The sequence below is a fragment of the Mastomys coucha genome, unplaced genomic scaffold, assembly GCF_008632895.1.
Source record: "Mastomys coucha isolate ucsf_1 unplaced genomic scaffold, UCSF_Mcou_1 pScaffold5, whole genome shotgun sequence".
NCBI classification, from domain to species: domain Eukaryota; kingdom Metazoa; phylum Chordata; class Mammalia; order Rodentia; family Muridae; genus Mastomys; species Mastomys coucha.
In genome coordinates this window covers 21,407,282-21,432,274 of record NW_022196911.1, presented here as the reverse complement: position 1 = coordinate 21,432,274, position 24,993 = coordinate 21,407,282, and the positions used below count along the sequence as shown (strand labels likewise).

At 38.8% G+C, this 24,993-nt stretch overlaps 1 protein-coding gene across 6 annotated transcripts; it reads right to left on the bottom strand.

The window, feature by feature from the left end:
* Positions 1-1,431: 1,431 nt before the first annotated feature.
* LOC116077571 (zinc finger protein 160-like) lies at positions 1,432-23,709 on the bottom strand. 6 transcript variants are annotated; one of them, XM_031352207.1, is made up of 5 exons: positions 23,619-23,709; positions 21,043-21,136; positions 10,183-10,309; positions 9,490-9,618; positions 1,432-5,158 (listed from the first exon to the last, which is right to left on the bottom strand). In XM_031352207.1, exons 2-5 carry the CDS (start codon positions 21,055-21,057, stop codon positions 3,171-3,173), a joined length of 2,259 nt encoding a protein of 752 aa, XP_031208067.1. In that variant the 5' UTR covers positions 21,058-21,136; positions 23,619-23,709; the 3' UTR covers positions 1,432-3,170. The 6 variants fall into 6 exon arrangements, with proteins under 6 accessions (XP_031208067.1, XP_031208069.1, XP_031208064.1 ...); XM_031352209.1 differs by having other exon boundaries at positions 1,432-4,852; XM_031352204.1 differs by having other exon boundaries at positions 23,462-23,687.
* Positions 23,710-24,993: the final 1,284 nt, after the last annotated feature.

Here is a 24,993-nt window from a genome sequence, read left to right as displayed (position 1 = left end):
TGATATTACCTAACCTCACACTTAGTATGTGGATATTTACCCCTCATGATGCTTCCAATATTACTCTCTATTTTAACAAGGATCCCACTAGATTCTGATATTACCCCATTATGAACAATTGGGCTTTATGTGGCCTTTCAAACTGTCTTGATTATTTACTCTCCCTTACTCTCCTAAAGTATGGCCCTCTCTTTAATGGGACAATATTAAGAGTATCTTTCACCCTTCATGAATAGCCACTTATGGGAGGAATTGTCATACTAATAATTATTTTGTTTAAGTGTATCCCAGAGCTTAACTCCAGGCAGTGTTCCATAAATAAGACAACCCTCAAGGTGCAAATGACTCTCAAAAATCCCAATTGCACCTTCCCCTACCCCCCAAAGGAAATGACCAAAGCATGGATGGCAGAGATCCATGAGACCACCATGTAGACTGTTCCTCATCTCCCCATTGTATGATGTACGTCTGGAGTGATATCTCTTTGTGGGCTGGTAGTCAATGATGTGTAAGACCCTGGGAGACAGACAACCTAAGACAGGCACAATCCAGTATACTGGGAATCATCTGAGGTGGGAGTCAACAATGTCATGCAAGGGCACCCTAGCTGCCACTAGGATGTCAAAATCTAAAAACAAAAGGGTGGATATGTAGCAGGAACAGGGGAGGGGGCTACCTCTACAAACACTGGGGGCTGCAAAGCCACAAAAGCATCTCCTGTAGGAGGACCTAACAGAAGACTGTCTGTGACACCAGCATTCTTGCAGGGGGACCTAATTGTGGACTTCATGAGAGAACAAGTATTATTAGTGCAAACACTGCACTAACAGGAACTACTGTTTAGAGGAGATAGTTTCTTGGGACCAATGGGGACATGGGTAGAGAGTATTAAAGGAGTTTACAACAGTGCTTAGGTGAGCTTGCTGCAGCATTTCTCACCTGCTCCTTGAGTCTGTGTCAGTGACTCTGTGCCATCTCACCCCAATCCCCAAGGGCAGATAGAGCCAGGTGGAGGGCTGTCCAGGGCACAGGCAACATGCTTCAAGTTAGTTTTTTTTTTTTTCCATGAAAGTCAAGAAAGATGAGTATTGCACAGTTCATACCTATCAGTGGAATGACTGAAGTGTTGCACAGCTATGAAAAGAATTCCCAAGTGTATATATAAATATAGAAACCCTGCCACCTTTACATTGGCAGTCTGCTCCATGTTTCTTTGTTGATGAACACTATACCTATAAAAATACTCTAGGGACATGGACCAAGTTCACTGAAAAACAATTATAAGGTCCTAAAACTTTATGGTCTTTGACATCATTCAAAAAGCAGAAAACCTTCAACCAGAAGAGCTTCATTCCATTTTCTCATTTCCTATGTGTAGGCACTATACTGATATGAAAAAAAAGTATACAAACAAAAGAAAATACAAATTCATTCATAGGAAAATAAAATCTTTATTTCAATAGCTAAAAGTTCAAATAATGATATATTTTTAATAAGACAGTGGAAACCTTAACAACAGTAGTTAAATGATGTCACTCTTAAGAAACCTTTTGTGTATTTTTTAATTTTGGTGATGTTGAGCACTGAAGTTAGGGCATCACATGCATGACACAAGTGCTTCTCTACTAGCTACATACACAGCCCCTACACTTTCTTTGGGTCAAATTTTCCATTCTAATAATGTTTCTCACTTTAATTTTAAAAGTAAGAAAAATTATTATTTCCTACATGTGAAACCTGTTGTCACTCAATATAGAAGTTCCCCATGTTTTCTGCAGTTTATTCAACAAATGACATATCCCTAATAACATATTGTTCTTATTTCACAAAAAGTGCAATATCCTAATTTTGTGGCAGCTTCTGTATCTCATGATCAGATGATAGATCATTTCTTTCCAACTTAATTGTTTTTGTCCCACAGAATGTTCCCATCATACACAATAAATGATAAATTTATGCTGTAATTTTATAATATCCTGATCCTTTCAGATGATAAATGATCTGGTTAGATTTTTTAACTTGACACAAACTAGTGTTATCTGAGAAGAGAGACTCTTTAAGAAATCATATTCATCAGGCTGGACTCTGATCATCACTTTCAAGTACTTTTTTTTATTAATTACTGATATAAGAGGGCCTAGACTACTTTGGGTAGTGCCACCCCCCCCCTTAGTACATTGTGGTCCTAGGTTGTATATAAAGGAACTAAGCCAAGAAAGCAAGCCAACATGTGTCATTTCTCCATTGTCTTCCTTAGTTTCTGCTTCCAGGTTCCTACTCTAGTCATTATCCTGGCTTCTCTTGATCAACTATAAACTATAAGATGAAATAATCCCTTTTCTCACCAAGTTAACTTTAGTCATGGCATTTAATATAGAAACTAAACACAAATTAGGAAAATAACTTAGTCAATACTTACTTCAACAGGTTGAATGGAGTCATTCTTTTCAGAAACCAGACAGACATGATTCTTTCCTACTAATGTAACTTTTTACCCTATTTTTCCAAGAAGCTGCAATAAAAGGCCCCTAAGGCAGGTATTGCATCATCAGAAAGTTGCAGATAACAATCACAAATGGCAAAGTGGATTTTTGTAAGGAACCATAAATAAATGAGTACATGAATATTAAAGGCAAGTATCAACTATCTTCAACCTTTTAAATATATCATGTTTTAGCTATTTTGACTTTTAATTGTTCAGTAATTATCAACTATTCTATGGAATATAACATTGAAGATTAGCCATGAAAAACAAGAGGCCAAGTAATTCCTTCCATTCACCTTCCACTGTAATAGTCATTAAGTAACATTCTCAATAAGTGCCAACTGGATAATTTCATTAACAATGTACATTTTTGTGTTTAATAGAGGTGAAAATCATGTCCTGAAGCATCTCCTCCATATGTTTAGAGTGTCTGCTTAATATGCTAAATGTCTATAAAAGTTTAATTTAGTTTTTACTTTAAGTCAAGTTCTTCCTATATATCCCAGGCAGACACTGCTCCTACAACACCCTGAAAAGGGTGTGGCTGTACATGCATACCACTACATCTGTGACATATTTGAACTCATGATGGGTATTTATCATCAACACAATACTAACATTTTCTTAGGATTGTATTCCTGGATACTGTGCAAGAAGTGAATTATGCTCGAAGACCTTGCTATATTCACATATGCTTCTGTCCAACATGAAGTCTCTGATGACTTGTAAGGTTGGAATTTCGAGTAAAGACTTTGCCACACTCACTACATGTGTAAGGTTTTTCTCCAGTATGGATTGTCTGATGGGTAGTCAAGCTTGAACGCACACTAAAGCCTTTACCACACTTACTACACTTGTAAGGTTTTTCTCCAGTATGAGTCCTCCGGTGACTTGCTAGGTGTGAATTTTGAGTGAAGACCTTACCACATTCATTACACTTATAAGGTTTTTCTCCAGTATGGATTGCCTGATGAGTAGTCAGACTTGAGTACACACTGAAGGCTTTGCCACACTCATTACATTTATAAGGTTTCTCTCCAGTATGGGTTCTCTGATGATTTGCAAGATGTGAATTTTGGGTAAAGACCTTGCCACATTCCAGACATTTATAGGGTTTTTGTCCAGTATGGATTACTTGATGGGTATTTAGGTTGGAATGTGAATTAAAGGCTTTCCCACACTCATTGCATCTGTAAGGTTTCTCTCCAGTGTGAATTCTCTGATGGATTGAAAGGCTTGAAGTCTGACTGAAGACCTTGCCACATTCAGAACATTTGTAAGGTTTTTCTCCAGTATGAATTACTTGATGGGAAGTCAGGCTAGAACGCACACTAAAAGCTTTGCCACATTCATTGCATTTGTAAGGCTTCTCTCCAGTATGAACCCTCCAATGTCTTGCAAGATTTGAAGTTTGACTAAAGAATTTGCCACATTCTTCACACTTGTAAGGCTTCTCCCCACTGTGAACTCCACGATGACTTGCAAGATGTGAATTTTGAGTGAAGACCTTGCCACATTCATCACACTTGTAAGGTTTTTCTCCTGTATGGATTGCCTGATGGGTAGTGAGGCTAGAATACACACTAAAGGCTTTTCCACACTCATTACACTTATAAGGTTTCTCCCCAGTATGTATTCTCCAATGATTTGCAAGGTGTGAATTCTGCGTAAAGACCTTGCCACACTCTGAACATTTGTAGGGTTTTTCTCCAGTATGGATTGCCTGATGGGTATTTAGGTTTGAATGTGAACTGAATACTTTTCCACATTCATTGCACCTGTAAGGTTTCTCTCCAGTGTGAGTTCTTCGATGAATTGTGAGGCTTGAGGTTTGACTGAAGACCTTGCCACACTCATTACATTTATAAGGTTTATCTCCAGTATGGATTACCTGATGGTGAGTTAGGTTTGAACGAACACTAAAGGCTTTGCCACAAGCATTACATATATATGGCTTCTCCCCAGTATGAATTCTTCGATGACTTTTAAGGTGTGAATTCTGACTGAACACCTTGCCACATTCATTACATTTGTAAGGTTTCGCACCAGTATGATGCCTCTCATGTACCAAAAGATAAGAACGTCGAAAAAAAGCCTTACCACACTCAACACATTTGTAAAGTTTCTCTCCAGTATGAATTTGTCGATGATATGCCAGAGAAGAAGTATAACTAAATACTTTGTCACACTCTTTACATTGATAAGTTTTTTCCTTAATGGGTGTTTTCTGTCCTTTTATAAGTAGTGAAGAATAAACATCAAATTCATGAACAATTGGTGCTTTGTCACCAGGAGAAGGAATTCTTTCAGATGACAAAACTGAAGAACTGCTGCTGGTGTACTTAGCTTCATCACCATCAATATTTTCTGAAGATGGAAATGGCTGCAGTTCAGGCAGACGTGAAGTAAAGCTTAACAGAAGCTGACTTTTCTTAAGGTTTATTCCTGTCTCCTTCCCACTATCTTGATCTCTTCTACAAGTGGGTTTATAATTCCTTTCATGCTCTTTCCACTGAAACTCAAAATTCTGAATATTCTGCTGGATTTTGCTGAAGGAAAAATCTTCAGTGCCATTGCTTTTATATTTTTCTGCCACCATTGTCTGGACTATTTCTCCTGAATCTCCACTCCCTTTTGGTAGGAAATCTTTAATTATATGTTCAGGAGAGTTAACTAGAAGATATAACAGTTTTCTGATTAAGTATAGACAAGATATTCTACATTGAAAATATTTACAGCAAAAATAAATTTTACTAAGTTCATTTATGAACTTTTTGAAACATAAAAGCCAATTTAATTATCATAAAACAGTGATTTTTATAATTAAGTACTGGTAACTATATATAATTTTAATTACTAGAAGGACTTATTTCAAATAACTTATGACCAAATTATTCATGTTGAGTAAATTTACATAATCTAAGAAAAGATAATTTTTCCATCACATCATAAGTGCATATATTATTGCCCAAATGTATATGGCTGCATAACTAGTGAATGGAAAAAATGATATTAATAGTATACTACATATAAATGTACATAAAATACCATAGAATATGATAATAGAATTTAACAATATTTATTTTATATAATCAGCCATTTCCATCTTCAGAAAATATTGATGGTGATGAAGCTAAGTGTCAATTTTGACATATAAAACAATAGCAAAAAGACATGAAAAAATTCACAAAAACAGTACTAGCAAACACAATACAAGAACCTCTTAAAAACTTACCTAGACCAACTCATGATAGGTATTTTTAACATGAACCAACAGTGCAAGTGTGTTACATTGCACAGTACACACAGAAAACAAGCACTTGTAGATCCTAATAAATATTACAAAACAACTCTAGAATTCCATGATAAAGCAAGCAGGCAAATAATCAATACATATGTTCACAAATTGCTAAATATAGGAGCTAGACATATGGCTGAGGCATTAAGACCATGTACCACTCTTGCAGAAGAGCTGAGTTCTGTTCCCAGTACCCACAATGGATAACTAACAATCACCTGTACACTACCAACTCCAGAGATCCAAAACTTTTATCTGGACTCTGAGAGCATCTGCCCTCATATGTATTCACACATATATAAACATAATTAAAAAATAAGATAGATTGAAAATAAAATTCTGTATGCTGCAGAATGATAAACACTTTCTTATTAAGGAAAAAAACAGAGTTTTCAATGCAGAATGAGCAAAAAGCCAAAGGAACATGGTATTCAGCCATTACACGACTGTGTTTGTGTATGTATGAAATGAAGTGACTATTAGGAGGACAGGAGTGCATAAACATAATTATGACAGTAAGGCTCACAATAGCCTAGATATGGAATCAGTCTTCCTGTATGCCAGCAAATGGATAAAGAAAATAATGTGATGGTCAGTGGTGGCACATGCCTTTAATCCTGTCAATTGGAGGCAGCACCAGATGCATCTCTCAGTTTGAGACTAGCCTAGTCTACAAAATGAGTTCCAAGACAGCTGTAGCTGCACAGAGAAACTGTGTCATGAAAAGCAAAAAACAAACAAAGTGACCAAACAAAACAAGCGAACAAACAAAAAATGGTGAAAAAACGAAAATTATACATGCACCTACATCTTATGGTATTATTCACTAACAAAGAACACATGGTATTCTGTCATTCATTAGAAAAACTGACAGAACTATAGGGCATTTTGCTAAGCAAATAAACCAAACAGAAAGGAAAATATTGCATATTTTCTCTTACATGTGGAAATTTTTTTTAAAGTTTGAACAAAGAATTATAAAGGAGAAGAAGGTTAGGGAAGGGGAAGGAGAATAAAGATATAATAAAACAAAAGTTGGAGGGTGAACATGATCAAGGCATAACAATACTCATGCATGGAATGATATAGCTCACTAATTTAAATAAGTAATATGTTAATGATTATATTAAAAAGTCATTCTATATGTACATATATATGTGCATGTATATTACAAAGTGATTTAAGACAGAAACATGGTATTTCAGTGTGTGTGGGTGTGTAACAAGGTGATAACAAGATGGAAACATATGATCATACCCATCACTTTAAATGCACTTATTACCCCTGTTGTTTTATTAAAACTCTGGTCTCACTGATCACTAACTGATTAATATCCTCTCCCCCCCAACCCCTGACTATCTTTCTGTTTCCTTGCTTTTGGATGAGTTGAGTTAAATTTTATAAATATGTGAAAACTCATATATATGGATAGAGAGATACACATATGGCTTTTAACGACATGTATATTAGCATTTAAATGGATAAGGAAAATATGTAGATATACACAATGAAGACTATGATCCTAAAAGAATGAATTCCCGTTATCCACAGCAAAATGGACAGAACTAGAGTGGGTGTCCAATAAAACCAAATGTGACAGTTACCTGCAGGTTTAGTTTGTGTATAGAAAATCTTCCAGGCTGATAGACATTATAATAAATAGAATGTTCTTTTGCAGGACAAAATTCATATAAAATGCACAAACACACACACACAAACAGAGAGAGAGAGAGAGAAAAGAGAGAGAGAGAGAGAGAGAGAGAGAAAGAGAGAAACTTGCTGGTGATAGATACATGGTCTATTACATAACTTGGCCATTCGTGAATGTCACAAGAACAATACAGACATCCCACAGAAGCATCATCTTTTGAGGTTCCTCAAAAGTTCAGTTGCTTGATTATATAATAATGCTTATTTTTATTTTTTCTAATGTCTCTATAAAAATGTCTCATTAATGAATCCTAATCTATATTCCGACCAACACACAGTAAGAGTCTCCTTTCCCTCAGATCCAATCCAAGGCTCAGCTTTTCCAAAGTAGCAATTTTTGCAAGTAAAGGTGATGTCTCATTTGGGTAAAAATTCGCATTTTTGCAATAATAGTAGTTTTGTATGTCATTGCTGTTTAATAAATGCCTATTAATTTGGCCATGGCAAAGTACACCTATAATCCATCTACTAAGAAGGCTGAGTGGCCTGTGCAATGCTCAAAAAAGAATAAATAAAAACAATGAAAATACCCACATTTCTAATGGTCAGTGGAAGATGGTAGAATACTAGCTCAGCTAGGCCCTGGGATTAACCATTGTGCATGCACATGTCAGTCTATCCCCATTTTTAAGTGTGCTGTTTTCAAACTGGCTTGTTTCAGATTTCATGCTTTGGCTTTCCCTGTTGGATATATGATAATGCAAATTATTTCTCCAAATTCAGACAGAAATACCTGATGCTAAACAAAGAAACAAACAAACAAACAAAAAAACCCTGGTCATTTAGCTCACAGCACCCAGGTTCTTGTCAGTTACTTATGTGAAGTTTTACAGTAATAAAAATAAGTATGGGAGAGGTGTTGTACTGATATAGATGAACCAGAAAGGATGCTGGTATGGTATCATCCAGCAACTCAGTTTCTGAGTGTAGATCTAGAAGACAGATGTGTTTATGGATGTCTGTACCATTCTCAGTGTTGTTCCTAGTAGTTAATTATTTAATTAACCTTCCTATATGCAGCCAATTGATTCTATGTGTATTATATTAGTTTTATTTGTTTTTTAGAAAAAGAAAGTTCTAATTGCAACAATGTCTATCAGTCTGAAGAATATGTTATTGAGCAAAATGAAACAATTAGAGAACTATTATGTGTTGTTTTGCTTGCTAGCCTAATTATTTCACTTTTAATTTTTAATTCCCCTGAGACAGGGTCCCAAATACATAGCCCTAATTTGTCTGGAACATAATATGTCCCTCAGGCTTTTCTCAAACTTATAAATACCCACCTGCCTCAGCTTCTCAAGTCCATAGATTAAGACATGCACTACTATGCCTGGTTTAGCCCGATTATTTCATAACTGATCTCCATTACTAATGCAGCATTATATTCAGTATTGTTCCTTTCAAGGGTGGCACATCCTGCTAGTATTTTCAACTAGACTCACCTCTTCAAAGTTCTATGTCAGGCAAGAATGGAAGCTCATATGTAATCTCATCCTTTTTCAGGGTGAGCCAAGAGAACTGAGATTGTCATGCCAGCCTGGTTTGCACAGCAAAATCTTATAACCCATTCTCCTGCCCCACAGTTCTGGAACATATTACATTGGCACAGAGAGTCAAACACTTCATCGTGAAGTTTTTAGTAAACACACAAAGTGTATCTGTATTACAGCACCTTTGTCAAAGCTTAATTAACTGTACACAAACTGGATATGATAGCTTACACATCTAATCCTAGCACTTGGAAGGCTGAGGCAGAAGGCTTACTCAGATTTTATGGTTACTCTGGGCTACACAAGTGAGTTGCAGATCAGCCTGAACAAAAGAGTGAGACGCTACCTCAAATACACAAACAAAATTAAAACCAGACAAAATTACCAAGCACCACATGAGGATGAATGGCTAAATTTTTGAACCTGTAAAGAATACCTCATGGAGACATTGCACTTGCCATTACACAGTGAGGCAGCTTCTACTCTGCCCTTTAAGAGCTTACCTGCACTCATAGCTCTGACATATTTCTGTCTATTTGATTTTCTGGTTCTTATTGCTTCACTCTTCACAGTCCAGGGCCCTTTGTTTTGTTCCAATTTAGACATAGAATTCAGATTTGGAAGTGTGACTCCTGTTTATAAAAAGACAGTAACATCAGGTGCTGAGGATTTTATAGAAATTCCATATTGTGCTAATGTGAGGAGAGAACATGTTACATATAAATCTAGAAAACTATTTCACAAAATCATCACTGAATGCTTTGTTTTGGGAGCGTAATGGACAGATAACTAGTTATCTACCAAGAACTACTGACTCAAAAGCTCAGAGAAAGAAAGGAAGAATTTTGATACTTTAAACACGTACCTAGGTGTCATGGGTCATGCATGGTGGCAAATGCTTATTATTCCAGTACTAGGGAATGTGAGGCTAATCAGACTGTAAGTTCAAGGCTACTAGACTATACAACTCAAAGAAAATAAATAGCTAAAAAATAAAGAACAAAAATTCTATAAGGGCCTGGGACACAGCCCAGAGGTAGAAAAGTCTAAGCCTGTGTAAAAGTCTAAGGTTCTATTCCCAGTGCACAAAGGGAGGGAAGAAAGGAGGACAGAGGAAAGGAGAAAGGTAGAAAAGTAAAATGGCTCTCCAAAGGCACACAAGGAAAATGCAAGGTTAGAAAGGAAGTCACCCTTACCCAGGGAAACTAGGTTGCTGTAGTTCTCCAACATGACATCCCTGTGCAAAGCCCTCTGTGCATTGTCTAGGCATTCCCATTCTTCTTGAGAGAACTCTATGGCCACATCACTGAATGACAACTGTTCCTAAAAGATAACAAACACATTTTACCATGTGGACATTTAGGATCTTTACAAAGAGATGAGACAAGGGGAAAACAAAAAGGATAAACTAATTTAAAGAGAAAAGAAACACCTCCATGCTGTAACATTACAAAAAACCTGTCTTTGTTTAGTTATCAGATGTGTAATTCACTTGTTATCTCTGGATTGAAAAAAATGGATTCAAAGAACACACATGGTATGCATTCTGTGATAAGTGGATATTAGCCCAGAAGATCAGAATACACAAAGTACAAACCACAAGAAACTCAAGAAGAAGAAGGAAGACCAAACTGTGGATCCTTCGTTCCTTCTTAAAAGGGGGAAATAAATACCCATGGAAGGAGCTGTAGAGTCTAACTATGGAGCAGAGACTGAAGGAAGGACAATTCAGAGTCTGCTCCACCTGGGAATCCTTTCCATATTCAATCATAAAATCCAGACTCTATTGTGGATGCCAGCAAGTGCTAGATGACAGGAGCCTGATATAACTATCTCCTGAGAGGCTCTGACAGTACCTGACTAATACAGAAGTAGAGGCTCACAGCCATCCATTGGACTGAGTACAGGGTCCCCAATGAAGGAGCTAGAGAAAGGACCCAAGGAGCTGAAGGGCTTGCAGCCCCTTAGGACGAACAACAATATGAACTAACTAGTACCCTCAGAGCTCCCAGGGACTAAAACACCAACCAAAGACTAAACATGGTGGAACTAATGGCTCCAGCAGCATATGCAGCAGAGGATGGCCAAGTCGGTCATCAATGGGAGGAGAAGCCCTTGCCCTGTGAAGGTTCTATGCCCCATTGTAGGGAAAGGCCAGGGCCAGTACACAGGAGGGGTTGGGATGGTGACCAGGGGGGAGAGAGAGGGAACAGGGGTTTGTTTTTGTTTTTTATTTTATCTTTTTTTTTTCTTTTTTTCTTTGGAAGGGGAACCTGGGAAAGGAGATATTGTATGACATGTAAATAAAGAAAACATCTAATAAAAAAAAAACGGATTCATCTCCTATGATGATGTTGAAATAAGGTTTTGGATGTCCTGTGTTTCAGGGAGGTTGCTGGCAACCAAGATGGCCAAGGCAGGAGCAAATCTGAACTTCAGGCCTTACTCCCCATTCTCTAGGGGGAGTAGAGGGGCTAAACAGCAATGACCAATGGTGCTAAGAAATCATGTGATCGATGGCACCTCCATAAATCCTCACATTCTGCCATGGTCAAAGGTCCTACAGAGTGACTTACTCAAGAAGGGTGTAAAAGCCACAGCCTATCTCCTGTCCCTCACCTTTTGTGTCTTCTTTGTCTAGCCATTCATCTACAGTTTTTGGAAAGGTTAGGTTTTTGCTGAGCTACCTTAGAAAATGAAACATAAAACTGAAGAGAGGGAAAGCAGTCTATGGAACTGAGGCATCTAGCTGTCTAGTGTCAGAATGCAACAGAATTAGCTGGTATTGGGGTGGGGTACACTGGAGAATTACTTGTCTGGGATGTGGGGGGAAACCTCATATATGGGCGAGCTTAAGCTTTCTGTTGGATGAGAGCATACAGGGAGAAATAGACCTTGTTTTTTCTATGTTCCCAGATTAAGATGTATCAGAGCAATACAGCTTCTCTCTAAAATTATTTTGCTTTTCTTTGAGATATCATGGTATGTTGCAGTGCATTTCTCATGTTTGTGAATAATACAAATAGCAAACAGATGAAAGCCAACCAGGTGTGCCCCTTTCATTTACCTCCTATTCCCATACATTCACTCTGTCCACTCAGGCATTTTTCTACGTCCTTTTGCCCAACCCTAATAACATCATTTATTTCTCATCCCATAAAAGGAAAAAAGAAAAACTCATAGGCTCATCTCAATTGTACTGGTAGATAAGATGATTGACACTCCCTGTTTAGTTTCTAGCTAAGCTATTACATGAGCTGTGTCTTCAGAGATAAAGTCATGAGGCTTTAAGAAAACAAAAGCAGGTGAGTGGGCTACCCACCAGTTTAACTGTCATTCCCTTGATTCCTAAAGGCATATTCTACTATTTCTGCCCTCCCACTTCACTGCTCCCCTTACAGGCCCCTGCTTCCATTTCTAGCACATTTCCACAATTCCACACAATCCTACCATACAGGTTAAGACAGCATCACTTAAAAGAACGGGGAAGTAACTTGGCTGCCAGGTAAACTGTCCTGCTCTCTAGGTTGGCTTAGAAAACACATTCCAATGCCTGCCTGTTACAGGTAATTTCATTACACTGTGAAGTCCAAGATTATGTTGTTTACTGGCAAAAAAGTAAAAAACAAATTCTATATTTGAAGTGATTCTGCCTTAGCACACACATTTAATCCCTCTGGCTGAAATATGGACACACCCTTAGTACACATTTATAATTCTATAAAAAAAAGAAGGTAAAATTAGTTTTTAGAAGGAACCACCCATGTTTTGAAAGTGGTATCTAATTGAGTAGCAGACAAGGTGACAAATCAGAGAAATATTTGACAGAATAGGATATGGCCAATACCCAAGAAAAAATAAGACAAAAGAGAGCTGACCTATGAGAGAGCAATGCAGAAGGGGGGAGGGCAGTTTAACCAAAATAGAACAAGCTAGACACAAGCTAAAAGAAGACAAACAAGAGAATAAGGAAACAATATTAGAACATATTGCCAAAGTTTGTATGAGGACAAGAAGAATAAATAAGGAAAAGCAGATAGAAGTTACATTGAATCAGTCAGTTTGGAGAGGAGTTTGACTCAGAACAGCCAGTACTTGCTGTTAGGGCAGACCCCTAGTTGGTCTGCTCCTGTGAAGACTCCATATCCTGATCCATCCTAGAGGACCTGCTGCACTCAGAGCAGTTGAGGATCCACTGCACTCAGAGCAGTTGTCTGATGGCCTCCCAGGGTTCTACTGCAGCCAGGTCAACAGATCAGCAGCTTCTCTGTCCCTGTGAGGATCCCCCATTTGGAAGGCCCCAAAGGTGGTTGGATACAGCCAGGGCCACAGACCTACCAGGAGACCTGAAGCAACCCAGGGACAAAAAAAGCAGATTTCATATAGTCACCCAGACCAACAAACACCAGGGATATCCAGATGGTGAAAAGCAAGTGCAAGACCATAAGAAACAGAAGTCAAAATATGTGGGTATCACCAGTTCTCCCACCACAGCAAGCCCTGAATACACCAACACATCTGAAAATCAGGAATCTGTCCTAAAAATCCTATCTCATGAAGATAATAAAGTCCTTGAAGAAGGATATCAATAACTCACTGAAAGAAATATAGGAAAACACAGGCAAATAGGTGAAGAAATTGAATAAAGCAATCCAAGACCTAGAAGTGGAAGTAGAAACTATAAAGAAAACACAAAATGAGGCAAACCTATAAATGGAAAACCTAGGAAAGAGGTCAGGAATTACATATATAAGTATTACCAACAGAATACAAGAGAAAGAAGAGAGAATCTCAGGTGCAGAAGATACAGTAGAAGAGATTGACACAACTGTCAAAGAAACTTCAAAACATTAAAAAAAAAAAAAAAACCAAAGCATCTAGGAAATTTAGGACACAATGGAAAGACCAAATCTAAGAATAATCTGAATAGAGGAGAATGGAGACTCTCAGCTCAAAGGACCTGAAAATGTCTTCAATAAAATCATAGAAGAAAACTTCCCCAACCTAAAGAAAGAGATGGACATAAAGGTACAAGAAGCCTATAGAACACCAAATAAATGTGATCAAAAAAGAAAATCTTCTCCTCACATAATTATCAAAATACTAAATGCACAGAGCAAAGAAAGAATATTAAAAACTGCAAGGGAAAAAGGCCAAGTAACATACAAATGTAGACCTATCTGGATTACACCAGACTTCTCAACAGAGACTATGAAAGTCAGAACAGCCTGGTCAGAGGTCATGCAGACTCTAAGAGAACACAAATGCCATCCTAGGCTACTGTGCCCAGCAAAACTCTCAATCAACATAGATGGAAAAACCAAAATATTCCAGGACAAAACAAATTCAAACAGTATCTATCTACCAACACAACCCTACAGAGGATCCTAGAAGGAAAACTTCAACACAAGGAAGATACCTACACCAGGACAAGATAGTAAGCATCTCAGAACAAAGTCAAAAGCAGAGAGTCACAAGCACATAAAGCCACCTACAAAAATAAACATAACAGGAACCAACAGTCATCTCTCTTTAATATCTCTCAATATTAATGGACTCAACTCATCTATAAAAAAGACACAAGCTAACAGACTGGATATGCAAACAAGATCTAGCATTATGCTGCATACAAGTAACACACCTCAATAACAAAGATAGACACTATCTAAGAGTAAAAGGATGGAAAAACGTCTTCGAAGCAAATGGTCCCAGTAATCAAGTAGGAGTTGCTATCCTAGTATCCAACCAATAGACTTTTAACCAAAAGTTATCAAGTGTGATGAGGAAGTATACTTCATATTCATCAAGGGGAAAATCCACCAAGAGGAAGTCTAAATTCTGAACATCTATGCCCCAAATGCAAGAGCACCCAAATTCATAAAAGAAGCTTTACTAAAACTCAAAACACACATTGAACACACAAACTCCACTCTCACCAATGGACAGTTCACTGAAACAGAAACTAAACAGAGGCACAATGAGACTAACAGGTTATGAATCAAATGCATTTGACAGATATCTGCAGGACATTTCATCCTAAAACAAAAGAATACACCTTCTTCTAAGCACCTCATGGTATCTTCTCCAAAATCGACCATATAATTTGTCACAAAACAACCCTCAACAGATACAAAAAGATTGAAATATTACCATGCATCCTATCAGATCACCATGGCCTAAGGCTGATCTTCAATAACAGCAAAAACTACAGAAAGCCCACATACACGTGAAAACTGAACAATTCTCTATGCAATGACAACTTGGTCAGGGAAGAAAGAAAGAAAGAAAGAAAGAGAGAGAGAGAGAGAGAGAGAGAGAGAGAGAGAGAGAGAGAGAGAGAGAGAAAGGAAGGGGGAGAGAGAGAAAGAAAAGAAAGAAATTAAAGACTTCCTGGAATTTAATGAAAATTTTGAAACATCATACCCAAACTTATGGGACACAATGAAAGCAGTGCTGAGAGGAAAGTTCATAGCACTAAGTGACCTGGTAAAGAGGCTGGAGAGATCTTACACTAACAACTTAACAGAACACCTGAAAGCTCTACAACAAAGAAAAGCAAACTCATCCAAGAGGAGTAGAAGGCAGGAAATAGTCAAACTCAGGGCCGAAATCAACCAACTAGAAACAAAGAAAACAATACAAAGAATCAAGAAAACCAAAAGCTGGTTCTTTGAGAGAATCAAGATAGATAAATCCCTAGCCAAACTGACTAAAGAGCCCAGAGGCAATATCCAAATTAACAATTATCAGAAATGAAAAGGCAGACATAACAACAGAAACAGAAGAGATTTTAAAAAATCATCAGATCCTACTATAAAAGTCTATACTCAACAAAACTGGAAAATCTAGATGAAATAGATAGTTTTCTAGACAGATGATGCCACATACCAAAGTTAAATCAAGAGCAGGTAAACTATTTAAATAGGCCCATATCACACAAGGAAGTAGGAGAAGTCATTAAAAACCTCCCAACCAAAATAAAGCCCAGGGTCAGATGGCTTTAGTGCAGAATTCTTATCAATATTCCTCAAACTAGTCCATAAAATAGAAACAGAAGGAACACTACCTAACTCTTTCTATTAAGCCACAATTACTCTAATACGTAAACCACATAAGGACCCAACCAAAGATGAGAACTTCAGACCAATCTTGCTTATGAATATCAATGCAACAATACTCAATAAAATTCTTGCAAACTGAATCCAAGAACACATTAAAACAATCATCCACCACCATCAAGTAGGCTTCATCCCAGGGATGCAAGGTTGGTGTAAAATATGAAAATCCATTAACGTAATCCACTATATAAACAAACTTAAATAAAAAAAATCACATGATCATCTCCTTAGATGCAAAAAAACCATTTGACAAAATGCAACAGCCCTTCATGTTAAAAGAACTGGAAAGATCAGGAATTCAAGGCCCATAACTAGACATAATAAAAGCAATTTGCTGCAAACCAACAACCAATTTCAAATTAAATGGAGATATACTTGAAGCAACCCCACTGAAATCAGGGACAATACAAGGATGCCTACTCTGCCCATATCTATTTAATATTGTACTTGAAGTCCTACCCAGAGAAATTAGACAAAAAAAGGAGATCAAGGGGATACAAACTGGAAAGGAAGAAGTCAAATTACCACTATTTGCAGATGAGGTGATAGTATACTTAAGTGACCCCAAAAATTCCACCAGAGAACTCCTAAACCTGATAAAAAAAAAACTTCAGCAAAGTAGCTGCATATAAAATTAACTCAAATAAATCAGTAGCCTTCCTTTATACAAAGGCTAAACAGGCTGAGAAAGAAATTAGGGAAACAACTCCCTTCACAATAGCCACAAATAATATAAAATATCTTGGGGTAACTCTAAACAAACAAGCGAAAGACCTGTATGACAATAACTTCAAGTCTCTCAAGAAAGAAATTGAAGATCTCAGAAAATGGAGATATCTCCCATGCTCATGGATTGGCAGAATTAACATAGTAAAAATGGCCATCATGCCAAAGGCAATTTATAGATTTAATGAAATCCCCATCAAAATCCCAACACAATTCTTCACAGAGTTGGAAAGAGCAATTCTCAAATTCATCTGGAAAGTCAAAACACCCAGAATATCGAAAACAATTCTTAACAATAAAAGAACAGCTGGGGGAATCACCATCCCTGACCTCAAGCTTTATTACAGAGCAACAGTGATAAAAACTGAATGGTATTGATACAGAGACAGACATGTTGATCAATGGAATAGAATTGAAGACCCAGAAATAAAGCCACACACTTACAGTCACTTGATCATTGACAAAGACATCAACAATATACAATGGAAAAAAGAAAGCATCTTCAATAAATGGTGCTGGTCTAACTGGTAGTCTGTATATAGAAGAATGAAAATAGACCCATATTTGTCACCTTGTACAAAGCTTAAGTCCAAGAGGATAAAGTACCTCAATATAAAACCAGATGCAATGAATCTAATAGAAGAGAAAGTGGGAAAAAGCCTTGAACTCACTGGCATAGGGGAAAATTTCCTAAACAGAACTACAATAGCTCATTCTCTAAGATCAAAAATTGATAAATGGGGTCTCATGAACCTGGAAAGCTTCTGTTCAGGCAAAGGACATAGTAAATAAGACAAATTGACACTCTACAGATTGGGAAAAACTCTTCACAAATCCCACATCTGATAGAGGACTAATATCCAAAATAATATAAAGAAGTTAATCACCAAAAAACCCAAACAACGGGCTGGAGAGATGGCTCAGAGGGTAAGAGCACTGACTGCTCTTCTGAAGGTCAGGAGTTCAAATCCCAGAAACCACATGGTGGCTCACAACCACCCATGATGAGATCTGATGCCCTCTTCTGGTGAGGCTGAAGATAGCTACAGTGTACTTAATTGTAATAATAAATAAATCTTTTTAAAAAAAAAACAAGCAACACAATCAAAAATGGGGTGTAGAACTAACCTGAGAATAAGGCAGTTTCTTAGAAAACTGGGAATTGAAATACCTTAAGATCCAGTTATATTGCTCCTGAGCATATACCCAAAAGACACTCCATCCTATCAAAGGACACCTTGTCACCTATGTTCACAGTAGCTTTATTCATAATGGCCAGAAACGGAAAACAATCCAGATGTTCATCAACCAAAGAATGAATAATGAAAATGTGGTACATTTACACAATGGAGTATTACTCAGCTGTTAAAAACAAAGGCATCATGAAATTTACAGGTAACTGGATAAAAGTAGAAAAAAAAATCATTCTGAGTGAGTTATCCTAGATCTAGAAAAACAAACATAATACATATTCGGTTATAAGTGGTTATCAGCTGTCTTATAACTAAAAGGCAATTATGCTATAGTCCACAGACCCAGAGAGGCCAAGTAAAAATGAGGTTTCAAAGGATGAGGCATGCATCTCCCTGGGACAAGGAAATAGAATATATTTCACAGGTAAACTGAGGGCAGGTAGGTTTTGGAACAGGAGAGATCAGATGAGATAGAATAGAAAAACAACTAGAACTGGAGGGTTCAGGGGTGGGAGGAGTGGAAACCTAGTGTACTGGACACTCTATGGAACCTACTAGAGTAACCTTAGCAAAGACCCCAGTAATGGGGACAAGGGGCCTGAACTGGCCATCTTCTGTAACCAGCAAGGCCTCAAGTGGAGGGTCTGGGACACATAGGTAGGTTTGCTAAAACTATCATGTGATTTTGTTACAAAACAACCAGGTAAACACAGGACTGGGTAAAAAACAGTGTTTTTCATTATCAAACACTCATGAAACATGCACTCCAACAAAGGACAAGCTGCTTTTCTTTTGGAAATTTACATCAGCACCCAATTAAGGATTTTTTCAAGGACTCTGAAAGTGGGCTGATGATGTACATCAATAGTTAAGAGTGATTGTTCTTCATGCCGAAGGTGAGGGTTTGCTCCCAGCCCTCACACTGGACTGATAACTTCCAATTCTAGGGGAATCTAAGGTTCCCCTTCTATGGGCTGTAGTCAGGCATGAGGTACAGACAGACATGCAAACACACATATACATATATATATATATATATATATATATATAATAGTTGCCTGTTTTTTTAAGATTTATTTCTTTTATGTATTCACCATTGCTCTCTTCAGACACACCAGAAGAGGGCAACAGACCCCATTGCAGATGGTTGTGAGCCACTCTATGATTGCTGGGAATTGAATTCAGGACCTCTGGAAGAGCAGTCAGTGCTCTCAACCACTGAACTATCTCTCTAGCCCTCAAATTTTTATTCCTGAATATTCAATATTAATCAAATGGAGGAAAATGTTACTGTATATTTTTTTAATTATAAGGACATATTCTCCAATGACTGAAAAATATTAACTGCTTCTACCCCAAATGCCAGCTTCACAAGTGTCCCACGGGAACAGCGGGGTCTGCAGGATGAGTTGTTTACAGAAGCCCCACTGTTCAGCACTCAGGCTAATTCCTATTGACAGCTCAGGAAGTAAAGTGCTTGCCTGAAAAGCATGAGGACTGAACTTTCCATCCCCAGCATTATGTAAAAGCTTAGTGCATCTGTAAGCTCAGGGCTATGTGGATGGAGACAGACAGATAAAGGTTAACCAATTAATGAACTCCAGATTCCATGAGAGACACTGTATCAAAATGAAAGTGGTAATCCACTGAGGAAAATGCTTGTTTTGATCTCTGACCTCCAAACACACCTACGTACATGAGTTCAGACTCACATGAACATGTACATACTTTACACATACTCAGAGATGAAAGTCTGATGTGCATCATCATCTTAGCACTCAGGAAGACAGCCTGAGTTAAACAGGAAAACAATCTCTCTAAAAACAAGGACAAAACAAAATCGAACCTAACCAACCAAACAAGCAAAATCCTCTGATATGCTTGCAGACAGAAACATTTTATAACTGTCTCTTGAGAAGCTTCATCCAGCAGTGGATGGAAACAGGTACAGGCCCACAACCAAACATCAGATGGAGTTCAGAGTCTTGGGAAAGAGTGGGAAATAGAACTGAGTGAGTCGGAGGGGACAAGCTCACCACAAGAAGACCTACAAAGACATCTAACCTGGGCCCATGGGGACTCACAGAGACTGAATCACCAACCAAAGAGCTTGAAGGGGTTGGACATAGACTCCTACGCATTTGTAGCAGATGTACAGCTTAGTCTTTATTTGGGTCCCCTAACAACTGGATCAGTGGCTGTCTCTGACTCTGTTGCCTGCCATGGGATCCCCTTCCCATAGCTGGACTGCCTGATTGTGCTTCAGTGGGAGAGGAGGTACTTAGTCCTACTGAGTCTTGATGTCCCAGGTCTGAGTGCTACCCAACGGGTGAGGGGGTTGTGGGGGCATAGGATCTATTTCTATGAGAATGGGAGGTGGTAATGGGGGAAGGAGATTTGTAAGGGTGGGACCAGGTGGGAGAACCTGGGATCAGGATGTAAACTGAGTAAGTGAAAATAAATAAATAATAAATGAATAAATAAATAAATAAATAAATAAATAAGAGAAACAAGCATACAACAGACCCCAAAACTATAATATCTTGATGATAAAATACAATACCCTCTTTCCTTCATTCTATTTTATAGTCGTTGAGATGTTCTCTTGGAAATAATGACCTTTACTTTACTCTCTTTGGTGTACTGAATTAGGCAGAATATGATTTCCCATGAAGGTCTCCTTTCCCTCCATAAGGAACATTATGTGCACATTAACATATGACTTCCATGTGTAGCTTCTTTAATCTACATCTAGAGTGCTAACAGTTCACTTGGCTATGACCCTAAACAAACCTTCCTGCCCAACAGCATAATGGCTGCTTCTTGGATACACTCAAGAGAGGCTTCTCCCCTGTTCTACATGACAGGATCATTGCATCACACAATTTAGTGGCTAAAGGAAAATATGAGTAAGAGCAAGTGAACAAGTCTAGTCTATACCCAGTGAAGGCCAGCAGCTTCCATGCCTAACACTTCAGAGAGCAGAGAACCAACAGGGAAGGGGGGGTACTTACTGTACCTGAGTGACAGCCATCCCTGGCTTATTTTATTTCTTCTTTCTTCTCCTCCTCCCAGGTTCTTCCTTGTGCAACATTAGTGTTGAGAAGTCAATCCTAAATACCAAAAGCTACAATGAAGTATATCATACGCTTACAAGGTGATACAATAAAAATCTCTTGTTCTGGGAATGAATGAATGAATAAATAAATAAACAATAAAGCATGGGTATTGTGTGAGACACATTCAATCACATCACTCAAAGCAAAGGATTATCAACCGAAGGCCTAGACAACATAGTGATTTTCAGGCCATATGGAACTAATGGAACCTTCTCTCAAAATGGTAAAAATATAATATTCAGGATAAACTCAATGACTTACCATCCCCTTTTGACACAAGAACCTACTATATAGCCTGGGCAGGCCTTGAATGCATGATCCTGCTGCCTCAGCCTCCTGAGAGCTGGGATTACAGGTGCATGGGAACCAATCCAGCAAGACACCCACTTCCTGTGTCCAGAGCCACAGCCACAGGAAGAACTTCATTCACCATGTAGAAACACGGGCAACTGTAGCCCACTATATCAAGTGGATATAGCAACAACAAACTACTGCAGGAGCGACCTGGCACTTTTCTCTAGAACTTAATCCCTTCTCAGAAAGATCAGTAATACGAGGTTACTACTGCACACACTCAAAATGCGCACATGTATACATACCAACACATATAACCACACAAACAAAATAAATATAAGTAGAACATTCAGCTAACACTTCTGACGTGGACAGCTTCCCTACTTGACATGTTGAAACTTACAGGAGATTCTCCTGAGATAGTCACCAGTTTCCTTTATCTTGTTTCTTGTAATGAATAAATCTAACCAAAGTATTTCCCTGAGAATCTGGAGCTGAGTGAGTAGATGAACAGCACTTGTGATAAGCAGATTATATTCAGGACACGGGACTTGGAAGTAAAAGAGGACAGTGGTGAGAAACTGTGTCGTTTGATATTCTCTTCAGGAAGTGAGCAAGATATGTGTTAAAGCACATAACATTATGTTGGTGCCTGAAAGAGAGCTAGTTGCCTGAAGGAGAAAAAATATCACGAATTTAGTTTGACCAGAGGCAACACATTCTATGCTAAGAGTTAAGCGTTAGAGGGAAAAAGAATCCCACAGCTCCTCCACACCGTACCCCTGTCAAAGAAGGGTGACACTGTCTAAAAAATCTCACCTTAGTTCTGGCTGTACAAGGACTATAAAGGGCCAGTAAACGTCTAACCTCAACAGTATTTGTTCATTGAGAAAGTGTCTGATTTACTTCAGGCTACCTTAAACTCTATTTTCCAAGCCCAGCTTTCTTCCCACATGCTGGCATTACTGATCTGTGTGCCACCATGCCTAACACAGTATCAGTTAAGGCCCATCAGATTCAAGTTTTGCAACTCTGGTCCAGACTACTAAAATTTACACAAAAGGTAAGGGTTTTTTTATTTTGTTTGTTTCCAACAATAAAAGCAAGCTCAGTGATAATAACCTTACTATTCCATCAACTTCTCCTTTATCCAGCCTGGCCCCCCCTCGTTCTGCACTATCTCAATTCACACTTTCTGCAGGGCCTTTGGCAGCTCCAGCATGGTGACCATGACTCTGGTAGCCTTGACCTTTTCCTCTCTCTCCCTTGCTAAAAACTCTTAGATTGCATTCCTAAAGCTACCCCAAGGCCTATTCCCTTCTTTGGCCAATTCCTCCTCCTGAGGCTTACTATGAAGGCCCAGCTATCAAAGCATTGAAGTCTGGCAACCAAAAGGCACCTTTGGCTCACCTAATTAATATGCCAGCTTAAAATTAAACACCTCGTCCTAGCACGGGGATTCTCATTTTACCTCTATAAACCGCCATTGCCTATGGGTCACATATGTCTCCTCTCTATCTAGAAACAGTCATTTATCCTGGACAAATACTCCTTACCCCTCTCTCTTGCCTCCTTTCTGCCCTCTTCTGTGTTCCCTTCCCCTTCTTCTTCCTCTACCTCCGTCTTTGACCTTTATCTGGGCCCTCTGTCCCTCTAAAGCAAATAAATCTTTGTGTTGAGAACTTGGTCTTGGAAGTTCTGCCCAGATACTTCCCCTTCCGCTTCCAGCTTCCATCTCCTGCTTTTCTTTCTTTCATACTGCCCTCAACATTCTGGCAGCTTAGCTGTTCTCTCCCCCTCCTCTCCACTCTTTCCAGCATCTCCAGACCCTGCTTTCTTTTACTCTTCCACCAGGCGCCGCGGCAAGCTGCTCCTCTGACACTCGGTCACCCGCAGGACTCGGTAGTCCCGCATCATCTGGCACTGCCCCCACAAACGCTAGTAATGTCTCCTCCCCCACCGCTGAAGCTTCTCAATCCGTGCCCCCGGTCCTTCCTGGCTGCATCCTCTCCCGGCACCCCTTGCCTGGCTCCGCTGCCATCTCTCTCATCCGTTCCTACTTCTTCAGTCTCGCAGCTCTCCGCGTTCCCGAGTGGAGCTTTGCACACAAGATGGGAATTCCAGGGCAGAGGTCCGGGTTCTGAGTGCCAGCAACCGGTCTAAAGAATCTGGGAAAACTCACCCAGCTACTAGATTTATGCAGAGCAAAACCGCTTCCGGGTCGCTGCGCAAGAGTGCGTTCAGCTTTCGCGGTCAGCTCCGGGGAAAAAAAAGGCGGGACCAGAGAACAAGTGATTGACGCTAACAAGGGGCGGTACCTAGAAAGGAAGCTGGACTGAGGTGGAATTTTAAAGTGATGCTGGCCTCTGAGTGCTAGTGGGGCGTGGAGTAGGAAACTGTTGGTTGGAAGGGACAGTATCTAGAGAAATGTGTATGGACTAGAGAGGACCTGAATGCTGAGAATGGCGTGGTGAGGGCTTAGAACTAATTCAGAAAACAGCGGGTGGGGTAGGGGGAAATGGGGTTGGGGGAGGGGGATGATGACCAAGTAATGCTTTAGAAGAGAGGGTGGGGAGGCACAGGAGAGTAGGATAATGCTCAAGGAAAAGTGGGCGTAGGTCTGGTTATACAAGGGGATGCAGAGGGACTGTGTTCTTAGTGGACAGTTCTCAGTCCTGCTTATTCTCCCACAGGTTCCTAGCTCTAAGGAGTGGGGCTCCTGAACAGTGTCAATGAGTAGCCATTTGTAGGGAGGAGAGTCAGGGACAATGGTGAATATGAGCAAACATGGATTTTATTTTTAATTCGAAGAGTTTTTTTATATAAAAACAATGACCTATTTTAAGGGTTATATTTTCTGTTACGAAAAAGAATTGCATTCACAAAGGTCATTAATGGTTGACATTCAAGATCAATTCTTCTTTTAGGTGCCAATTTTCCTCTTTGTAATAAAAATAACAATTTAAAAAATATTTTAGGTGATTTTTGGCTTGAAAGTTTGAAACAGCATGTGAGCCATTTTGTCATTTGCATTGAAAGGTCTTACTGTATCTACTTTAAATAGAAGCAAACACTTGCATTCAAATACACGTGTCCTAAAGGATGTTTGTAAGAGCAGTCTTCAGATGGAAATGTCAAAGGTCAGTGGGAATAATTTGAAGAATGTCTAATGAAAATTTTTTCTTCTCATTACCACCATGTGGCAGATCTACCTTTCAGCAAAAATTTCCAAAGGAAGTACACATAAAATTTAACAAACTATCACCAGTATAGAATAATGAGATGCACTGAGCTTTCCTGGTATGTCACCATTGCAAAGTGCTTTCAGATACATACTTTTAAGTATATAAGGAACAATAGTCATTTCACCCTATACTACTGTCTCATGGACCCCACTGCTTCCAACTGAACATTTTAATATATGCATTATGTTAGTAGAAAGTCATTTGCTATTCATCCTATTGAAAGAGGTTGCTAAGAGCCTGGACATCCTCTCTGATATCAAAATGAAGCAGGTTTATCTCAAGTGCCCTTCAAATCCTCATGTCCTTGGGCAG